This window comes from Trichomycterus rosablanca, chromosome 11, assembly GCF_030014385.1.
Source record: "Trichomycterus rosablanca isolate fTriRos1 chromosome 11, fTriRos1.hap1, whole genome shotgun sequence".
In the NCBI taxonomy this organism is placed as follows: domain Eukaryota; kingdom Metazoa; phylum Chordata; class Actinopteri; order Siluriformes; family Trichomycteridae; genus Trichomycterus; species Trichomycterus rosablanca.
Genome location: NC_085998.1, coordinates 305,588 through 317,500, shown reverse-complemented (window position 1 = coordinate 317,500; position 11,913 = coordinate 305,588). Strand labels below are relative to the sequence as shown.

At 42.0% G+C, this 11,913-nt stretch overlaps 1 protein-coding gene across 2 annotated transcripts in view; it reads right to left on the bottom strand.

Moving 5' to 3' along the window:
* Positions 1 to 11,913, bottom strand: part of trpm7 (transient receptor potential cation channel, subfamily M, member 7) — a 103,365-nt gene that overhangs the window by 41,037 nt on the left and 50,415 nt on the right. For both annotated transcript variants that reach the window (XM_063004643.1, XM_063004642.1), the window contains exons 15-16: positions 9,421 to 9,552; positions 9,049 to 9,326 (exon numbers count right to left, since the gene is read on the bottom strand). In XM_063004643.1, coding sequence (XP_062860713.1) covers positions 9,049 to 9,326; positions 9,421 to 9,552 — 410 coding nt within the window. The remainder of the gene's footprint in view (positions 1 to 9,048; positions 9,327 to 9,420; positions 9,553 to 11,913) is intronic.

The window sequence follows — 11,913 nt, the reverse complement described above, 5'->3', positions numbered from 1 at the left end:
TGAAACAGAGCATGATCCCCTCCCTTCGAAAACTGGGCCTCATGGCAGTTTTCCAACAGGATAACGACCCCAAACACAACCTCCAAGATGACAACTGCCTTGCTGAAGAAGCTGAAGGTAAAGGTGATGGACTAAACCCAATTGAGCACCTGTGGCGCATCCTCAAGTGGAAGGTGGAGGAGTTCAAGGTGTCTAACATCCACCAGCTCCGTGATGTCATCATGGAGGAGTGGAAGAGGATTCCAGTAGCAACCTGTGCAGCTCTGGTGAATTCCATGCCCAGGAGGGTTAAGGCAGTGCTGGATAATAATGGTGGTCACACAAAATATTGACACATTTGGGCACAATTTGGACATGTTCACTGTGGGGTGTACTCACTTATGTTGCAGCTATTTAGACATTAATGGCTGTGTGTTGAGTTATTTTCAGAAGACAGTAAATCTACACTGCTATACAAGCTGTACACTGACTACTCTAAGTTATATCCAAGTTTTATTTCTATAGTGTTGTCCCATGAAAAGATATAATGAAATATTTGCAGAAATGTGAGGGGTGTACTTACTTTTGTGATACACTGTATATATATATATATACTGTATATACATACACACACACATTATATACACACACATTATATATATATATATATACACACACACATACACACACACATTATATACACACACATTATATATATACTGTATATACACACACACATACACATTATATACACACACATTATATATATATATATATATATATATATATATATATATATACACACACAAATAGGTGAGATGGACGTGAGACGACTCTTTCAAAGACAGAAAACCAGGAAGGCACCAGGCCCAGATGGAGTCTCACCGTCATGTCTCAAAGCCTGTGCGGACCAACTGGCTCCTATTTTTACAAAGATCTTCAACGAGTCACTGGAGCTGTGTGAAGTCCCATCCTGCTTCAAACGCTCCACCATCATCCCAATTCCCAAGAAACCCTCCATCACAGGACTTAATGACTACAGACCAGTTGCCTTAACATCTGTGGTCATGAAATCCTTCGAACGACTGGTTATGACACATCTGAAGAACATCACTGGCCCCCTGCTGGACCCTCTCCAGTTTGCCTACCGGTCAAACAGGTCGGTGGATGATGCAGTCAACATGGGATTGCACTACATCTTAGAACATCTGGACAGCCCACGGACTTATGTAAGATTCCATTTTGTGGATTTTACCTCAGCGTTTAACACCATCATACCAGAACTCCTCCACCTCAAACTGTCTCAGCTCAGTGTGTCCCCCGCCATCTGTCAGTGGATCACCAGCTTTCTGACAGACCGGACACAACAGGTGAGGCTGGGAGATATTACATCTACCACAAGAACAGTCAGCACTGGTGCACCACAGGGCTGTGTCCTCTCTCCACTGCTATTCTCTCTCTACTCTAATGACTGTACCTCTACAGACCCAACAGTGAAACTTCTAAAGTTTGCAGACGACACCACGATCATTGGACTAATCCAGGATAGAGATGAGTCTGCATATCAGCAGGAGATCGATCGGCTGGTGCTCTGGTGCAGTCAGAACCACCTAGAGCTGAACACACTAAAGACTGTAGAGATAACAGTGGACCCTCGACTTCTCCCCATCACCATATTCAACAGCACTGTGTCTACCGTGGAGACCTTCAGGTTCCTGGGAACTACTATTTCCAATGACCTAAAGTGGGAGGCCAACACCAACTCCATCCTCAAAAAGGCCCAGCAAAGGATGTACTTTCTGCATCAACTGAGGAAACACGGTCTGCCACAGGAGCTGTTAACAGTTCTACACCGCAGTCATTGAATCTGTCCTGTGCACATCCATCACAGTGTGGTTCAGTTCAGCCACAAAACAGGACAGATGCAGATTGCACAGAGTGGAGTGGATAGAGCAGCAAAAATCATCGGTGCTCCTTTGCCCACCCTCCAGGACTTATACACAACAAGGACCAGAAACCGGGCAGAAAAAATTATCACAGACTCCTCACACCCTGGACACGAACTCTTTACCCTCCTACCCTCTGGCAGGCGCTACAGAGCCCTGAACACTAAATCAAACAGACACTCTAACAGTTTCTTTCCAAATGCCATCAAACTCATTAATAACTAAACCTGAACTGCTGTTTACTGTTGTTTACATGCCACACTGCACTTTATACATGCTGTATAATACCGTAACTGCATCTTACCTTACTCAACTATTTATTTTACACTATTTTTATATTTTCTGTACATATGCAAATTCTGCTGAACATGTAAATTTGTACATTATCTACATAGTCTTGTCTGTATATTGTATTGTTGTAAATTGTAGAGAGCTAACAACAGCCGGAAACAAATTCCTTGTGTGTGTAAACATACTTGGCGAATAAAGCTGATTCTGATTCTGATTCTATATATATATTTAAGCAATAGAACACGAGAGGGAGTGTGTTATCGCGAATAACATCACGGCTGTGATTCGGTCGCAGGCACGAGCCGAAGACGAGTAGATCATCACAGCCGTGATGTTATTCGTGATAACACACGACCTCAAGTGTTCTATTGCTTTTATACAACAGTTTTTACAAAATAAATAAAGAAAATAAATCAAAGAAGCCCTGAATTTCATAATAAATATGCTTTAATACTGACAATACCTTCCGCCAAAAAGTAGTTCCACAACCAATATAAAGTTTAACACTACAAAGCAGACATCCCAAGTTGCAAAAACTCATTTCAGGGAGGTAAGAACAAGAAGAAGAAAAAGGCAAGAACCTCCGAAGGGAAAAAAGGAAATAAAAAAACCTCTCACACACACCAAAGGATTATGGGTGATTTTAGGAGCTGCTAACTGGGCTATTAAGCTAACTGTTCGCGTCACAAACACATTAATGTTCCCTACGTAGTGCGCTAGATTGTGTATCAGATCGCGGATTTATGTTCCCTACTGAGTGCACTAGACAATATATTAGACAATTGATTTATGTTCCCTACACAGTGCACTAGATTGTGCATCAGATAACGGATTTAAAACGCGATCGGGAATAAAGTCGGTGTCGCCTGCGTGCGCGTTTGTGTGCATGAAGCTCGTCGTTAATGGCAACGCGTCAGCGGAGTAATACAGTTGTGGTGTGAAAAGGCCGTGCCGTTATCACCAATATCAGCACAGTTAGAACGCTTCTCAACCAATCAGATTGTAAGGTCGGAACTAACTGTTGTATAAATATATATATACACACATACACACGCACATTACACACACACACACACACATTATATACACACACATACACACACACACATTATATACACACACATACACACACACACATTACACACACACACACACATTATAGGAACACCTTCTCTCCTAACACCTCTAACATACTAACACCTCTAACCTCATTTTCATTCCCTCTCCTCCACTCTTCCTCCTCTAGTTCTTCTTCCTCTTTGTCTATGCCACCTTTCTGGCCTGGTAATCTAGCAAATCATTTCGTTTATTTATTTTTTCTTTTCTTATTTTTATATTATTTATGCTGTTTTTAGAGATGTACTCCATTTATTGTAAGTCGCTTTGGACAAAAGCGTCGGCTAAATGTAAATGTAAATGTAATAATTATAGACACACACATTATATATATACACACATACACACGCACATTACACACACACACACACACACATTATATACACACACACACACATTATATACACACACATTATATACACACACATTATATATATATACACACACACACGCACATTACACACACACATACACACACACATTACACACACACACACATTATATACACACACATTATATATATACACACATACACGCACATTACACACACACACATTATATACACACACACACACACACACATTATATACACACACATACACACACATTACACACACACACACACACATTATATACACACACACACACACACATTATATACACACACATACACACACATTACACACACACACATTATATACACACACATACACACACACACTATATACACACACATACACACACACATCACACACACACATTATATACACACACATTATATACACACACATTATATATATACACACATACACACGCACATTACACACACACACACACATTATATACACACACACACACACATTATATACACACACATACACACACATTACACACACACACACACATTATATACACACACATTATATACACACACATACACACACACACACATTATATACACACACATACACACATTACACACACACATATACACACACATTATATACACACACATTATATATATACACACATACACACACACACATTACACACACACACACATTATATACACACACATATATACACACACACACATTATATACACACACATTATATACACATACATACTATATATATACACATACACACACACACATTATATACACACACATTATATACACACACATTATATATATACACACATACACACACACACACATTATATACACATACATACTATATATATACACATACACACACACACATTATATACACACACATTATATACACACATTATATACACACACATACTATATATATACACACATACACACGCACATTACACACACACACACATTATATACACACACATTATATACACACACATACACACACACACACATTATATACACACACATTACACACACACACACATTATATACACACACATTATATACACACACATTATATATATACACACATACACACACACATTATATACACACACATTATATATACACACACACACACACATTATACACGCACATTATATACACACACATTATATATATATATATATACACACACACACACACATACACACACACATTAAACACACACACATTATATACACACACATTATATACACACACACATTATATATATATTAGGGCTGTCAAACGATTAAATTTTTTAATCGCGATTAATCTCAGAATTTCATATAGTTAATCGCGATTAATCGCATTAAAAAAAATCTGTGTAAATGTTATAGAAAACAAGGATTTTTATGTGAAATGTTACAATTAAAATGGTGAACACATTTTATGCTAAATGTACTGATGTTAAAAACTGCTGGGACAAGAGAAAACTGTAAGGGAGTTTATTCACTCACATACTAGGCAGTAAATGTCAGATTGTAGGTTAGAATTTCTCCATCAGCAAACATTGTAGATCAGCGGTGCTTTAGATGGGATAAGGTGTAGTTATTGTAACAGACTTGTCTGTGGTTGTATCGTGACGATGGTTTGATGGACGTTTCTACACGAAGTGAGTGTGTTTTGACCCTTTGGGGCTTCCATAGTTCATGAACTAACGTGCTCGACTCAGCTTTCCGGTATTCGGTACAGAAGAAGAAGTTAATTAAGTGTAATAAAGTGTTCTGCTCCCGACAACTTGTGAATATAGCGTGTATTTATTTCTTTATTATGCAAGTGCATCACTACCACGATCGGTTACATTATGTTAACAAACCGCAAATGAAAAACGGTGGCAAGTCCGACATTAAAACGTTGGTTCTACCAGTCAAGTGTCAACATGAACTAGAATTTGCGTTAATGGCACTAATTTTTTTAATCGCGTTAAATTGAGGTCGCGTTAATGCGTTATTATCGCGTTAACTTCGACAGCCCTAATATACAGTGTATCACAAAAGTGAGTACACCCCTCACATTTCTGCAGATATTTTATTATATCTTTTCATGGGACAACACTATAGACATGAAACTTAGATATAATTTAGAGTAGTCAGTGTACAGCTTGTATAGCAGTGTAGATTTACTGTCTTCTGAAAATAACTCAACACACAGCCATTAATGTCTAAATAGCTGCAACATAAGTGAGTACACCCCACAGTGAACATGTCCAAATTGTCCAAATCGCCAAACAGCGGTTTTCCAGGACAGGTTCCACTCAGAACAGGCTTCGCCAGGGTCGACCAAAGAAGTTGAGTCCACGTGTTCGGCGTCATATCCAGAGGTTGGTTTTAAAAAATAGACACACGAGTGCTGCCAGCATTGCTGCAGAGGTTGAAGACGTGGGAGGTCAGCCGGTCAGTGCTCAGACCATACGCCGCACACTGCATCAACTCGGTCTGCATGGTCGTCATCCCAGAAGGAAGCTGACGCACAAGAAAGCCCGCAAACAGTTTGCTGAAGACGCTTAGTCCAAGAACATGGATTACTGGAATGCCCTGTGGTCTGACGAGACCAAGATAAACTTGTTTGGCTCAGATGGTGTCCAGCATGTGTGGCGGCGCCCTGGTGAGAAGTACCAAGACAACTGTATCTTGCCTACAGTCAAGCATGGTGGTGGTAGCATCATGGTCTTGGGCTGCATGAGTGTTGCTGGCACTGGGGAGCTGCAGTTCATTGAGGGAAACATGAATTTCAACATGTACTGTGACATTCTGAAACAGAGCATGATCCCCTCCCTTCGAAAACTGACTAACATTCACCAGCTCCGTGATGTCATCATGGAGGAGTGGAAGAGGATTCCAGTAGCAACCTGTGCAGCTCTGGTGAATTCCATGCCCAGGAGGGTTAAGGCAGTGCTGGATAATAATGGTGGTCACACAAAATATTGACACTTTGGGCACAATTTAGACATGTTCACTGTGGGGTGTACTCACTTATGTTGCAGCTATTTAGACATTAATGGCTGTGTGTTGAGTTATTTTCAGAAGACAGTAAATCTACACTGCTATACAAGCTGTACACTGACTACTCTAAGTTATATCCAAGTTTCATGTCTATAGTGTTGTCCCATGAAAAGATATAATAAAATATTTGCAGAAATGTGAGGGGTGTACTTACTTTTGTGATACACTGTATATATACACACTACACACACATCATATATAACGTGTGAATATACACACACACACACACACATCATATATAACGTGTGAATATATACACACACACACACACACACACACACACACACACACACACACACACACACACACACACTGTTAGATACCTCAGAATGGAGCTCTAGTGTCATTAGTTTCGTCTGAACCTGAATAGTGTAGGTTGTTTATAATGAGTCCAGTTCAATCACTGACTGTAACCTGATGGTGATGGTGTGGCACAGCCTGCAGTCTAGTTCTCTAGATCTAACTTTCATAAACCTTCCAGTTAATCACATTCTGCAACCTACTGAGCTTCTTCCAAACTAACCACCCAACTAATCACCTGTCTTATCACGTCTAACCACCCACTAACCACCTGTCCAACCACCCAAGTGACCACCTGAAAAACCACCCAACTAACCACTCGTCTAACCACCCGACTAACCACTCGTCTAACCACTCGAATAACCACCCGTCTAATCACCTGAATAACCACCCGTCTAAACACATAACTAACCACTCGTCTAAACACATAACTAAACACTCGTCTAACCACCCGAATAACCACCCGTCTAAACACATAACTAACCACTCGTCTAAACACCCGGACAACCACTCGTCTAACCACTCGAATAACCACTCGTCTTAACACAAAACTAACCACTCGTCTAACCACCCATCTAACCACCCGAAAAACCACCAGTTTAACCACTCGTCTAAACACATAACTAACCACTCGTCTAAACACCCGTCTAAGCACCCGAATAACCATTCGTCTAAACACATAACTAAACACTCGTCTAACCACCCGTCTAATCACCTGAATAACCACCCGTCTAAACACATAACTAATCACTCGTCTAAACACATAACTAAACACTCGTCTAACCACCCGAATAACCACCCGTCTAAACACATAACTAACCACTCGTCTAAACACCCGGACAACCACTCGTCTAACCACTCGAATAACCACTCGTCTTAACACAAAACTAACCACTCGTCTAACCACCCATCTAACCACCCGAAAAACCACCAGTTTAACCACTCGTCTAAACACATAACTAACCACTCGTCTAAACACCCGTCTAAGCACCCGAATAACCATTCGTCTAAACACATAACTAACCACTCGTCTAAACACCCGGATAACCACTCGTCTAACCACCCATCTAACCACCCGTCTAACCACCCGAATAACCACTCGTCTAAACACATAACTAACCACTCGTCTAAACACCCAAACAACCACTTGTCTAACCACTCGTCTAACCACTCGTCTAACCACCCATCTAACCACCCAACTAACCACTCGTCTAACCACCCGAATAACCACTCGTCTAACAACCCAAATAACCACTCATCTAACCACCCGAATAACCACTCGTCTAAACACCCGAATAACCACTCGTCTAACCACCCGTTTAAGCACCCGTATTAGCCCCCCGACTAGCCACCCGTCTAGCCACCCGTCTAACCACCTGACTGACCACGCGTCTAACCACCTGTTTAACCCCTCGCCTAACCACCCGACTGACCACAAGTCTAACCACCTGTTTAACCACCCAACTAACCACCTGTTTAACCACCCGTCTAACCACCCGTTAATCATTTGACTAACCACTTGTCTATCCACCCGACTAACCATCTAACCACCTGACTAACCACCCAACTAGAGTAATACTGTAGTATTTACTACTGGAGTGATTTACTGGAGTAATAAACGGAGTGATTTACTGGAGTAACTGGGAGTAATGGAATGGGGGTGATATACTGGAGTAATAAACTGTGAGTGATATACTGTGAGTAATAAACTGGAGTGATATACTGGGAATGATATACTGGAGTAATATACTGGGAGTGATTTACTGGAGTAATAAACTGGGAGTGATTTACTGGAGTAACTGGTAGTGATCTACTGGAGTAATATACTGGGAGTGATTTACTGGAGTAACTGGGAGTAATGGAATGGGGTGATATACTGGAGTAATAAACTGGGAGTGATATACTAGAGTAACTAGGTGTGATATACTGGGAGTGATCTACTGGAGTACACCCGATCACCAGCGAGCGTCTCACACTCACTTGGAGTACTCCTTGAGCTCCTCAGACGTGTCGTCCACCACGTCGCTCTTCTTGGACTCGTAGCTCATGGAGCGGCTGAGTTTGCAGGCCACGAGGGCCTTTGCCATGTTCTCCTCTCCGTGCTGCCAGAAGAACAGCGCCATCCTCTGTCTCTTCATCAGCACCGCCCACACCAGCAGCTCATTAAAGGGGTACGGGAAGCGCCGGGTCTCGGGGTCGTCGATGTCCACCACCTCCTCCTTACTGCGCCTCAGCTGGGCATCGCTGCCCGACTCCAGCTGCCAGAGAGAGAGAGAGAGACAGATGTGAGAGACCGTACACGCAGACAGGCGGGCGTGCAGACAGACGGGCAGGCAGGCAGGCGGGCGGTACCTTTGGTTTGTAGGGCTGGGCGGTCTTGATGAAGTGATTGTGGCGGGTTTTCTCCTTCTTGTTGGCCTGCATGCTGAACGATTCGTGGTTCTTCCGTAACGGAGGAGCGCTGGGCGGGGCACGACCTGATCGCTACGGCAACAACAACAACAGAAAACAGTCACACTTATGTGCCCACGTTCACAATGAAAACAGAAGAACCTTCTCTCCTGATAGAGAACTCCATGTGGATCCATGACAACGGTTTGGGGAAGGCCCTTTCCCGTTTCAGCTCGACTGTGCCACTGTTTACTAAGCGAGGTCTGCTGTGTGTGGCCGACACCAAACCCACACTGAAGATCTCTGGGATGAATTGGAAGGTCCATTAGGAGTCAGGGCTTCATGTCTGACATCAAAGCCTTGCATCAGAAATGCTGTTTTGACTGAATGGGCACAAATCCCCACAGATCATTGGTTCTCAAACTTTTTTTGTCACGCCCCCCTTTTGAAAGATGAAAATCTGTCATGCCAAAAAAAAAGCTGACAAAAATAGGCCAGTTTTAACTTTGCTGATATAACTTTACAGATCATTAATGTTCCTTTGACCTTTATATCAGTCATTTCTGTTGTACGTGACTATCAAAGCACTTTTGCCATCACTAAACTGCTCTTTCAACCAGTCCGCTATTTAAAAAAAAGGAAATTACATTTGCAAACACTTTGCAAAAAAAGATAAAGTTAAATCTGTGCCAAAAAAAGTCATTCGTGAGAGTTCAAGTCTTATCACATTTATTTTTATCCCTGTCAAATACAGGGGTTGGACAAAATAACTGAAACACCTGTCATTTTAGTGTGGGAGGTTTCGTGGCTAAATTGGACCAGTCTGGTGGCCAATCTTCATTAATTGCACATTGCACCAGTAAGAGCAGAGTGTGAAGGTTCAATTAGCAGGGTAAGAGCACAGTTTTGCTCAAAATATTGCAATGCACACAACATTATGGGTGACATACCAGAGTTCAAAAGAGGACAAATTGTTGGTGCACGTCTTGCTGGCGCATCTGTGACCAAGACAGCAAGTCTTTGTGATGTATCAAGAGCCACGGTATCCAGGGTAATGTCAGCATACCACCAAGAAGGACAAACCACATCCAACAGGATTAACTGTGGACGCAAGAGGAAGCTGTCTGAAAGGGATGTTCGGGTGCTAACCCGGATTGTATCCAAAAAACATAAAACCACGGCTGCCCAAATCACGGCAGAATTAAATGTGCACCTCGACTCTCCTGTTTCCACCAGAACTGTACGTCGGGAGCTACACAGGGTCGATATACACGGCCGGGCTGCTATAGCCAAACCTTCGGTCACTCGTGCCGATGCCAAACGTCGGTTTCAATGGTGCAAGGAGCGCAAATCTTGGGCTGTGGACAATGTGAAACATGTATTGTTCTCTGATGAGTCCACCTTTACTGTTTTCCCCACATCCGGGAGAGTTACGGTGTGGAGAAGCCCCAAAGAAGCGTAGCACCCAGACTGTTGCATGCCCAGAGTGAAGCATGGGGGTGGATCAGTGATGGTTTGGGCTGCCATATCATGGCATTCCCTTGGCCCGATACTTGTGCTAGATGGGCGCGTCACTGCCAAGGACTACCGAACCATTCTGGAGGACCATGTGCATCCAATGGCGGTGCCGTGTATCAGGATGACAATGCACCAATACACACAGCAAGACTGGTGAAAGATTGGTTTGATGAACATGAAAGTGAAGTTGAACATCTCCCATGGCCTGCACAGTCACCAGATCTAAATATTATTGAGCCACTTTGGGGTGTTTTGGAGAAGCGAGTCAGGAAATGTTTTCCTCCACCAGCATCACGTAGTGACCTGGCCACTATCCTGCAAGAAGAATGGCTTAAAATCCCTCTGACCACTGTGCAGGACTTGTATATGTCATTTCCAAGACGAATTGATGCTGTATTGGCCGCAAAAGGAGGCCCTACACCATACTAATAAATTAAACAAAGGGTTTACACACTTTCATGGCTTGAGATCTACTGTTTTAGTCTACTGGTCATCCTGATCTACTTTTTAAGGTCGGCCTCATCATTTTTCAAAAAAGCTTTGAAGCTTTTTTAAACGCGCTTCAGTTCCAATATTGATAATCAGCTTTACAGAGCAAGTGACTGAAAAAAAAAACCCTTAACATTATGAGGAAGAAAGATATTCCTTCACAATACTTGATCATTTGGCTGCCAACTTGTGTAATGATGAGACTCAATTGAACCCCAGAACATGCTAGCGTGAATGCATGGAAAACTAAATTTTAATTTTCTTTTAACAATATGATACAGACTGACCAACACTATTATGCTAAATCAGCATTGAAAATTGACTTTACTTTTAATATCCTTCTACAATGCTGGAGCTTTTTAAAACGGAATATTTTCTTTTAAATAGAAGTGTTATTTAACTGCTATTAAATTGTTTTTCAACAAAATCCGCCCAATCTGGCAACAC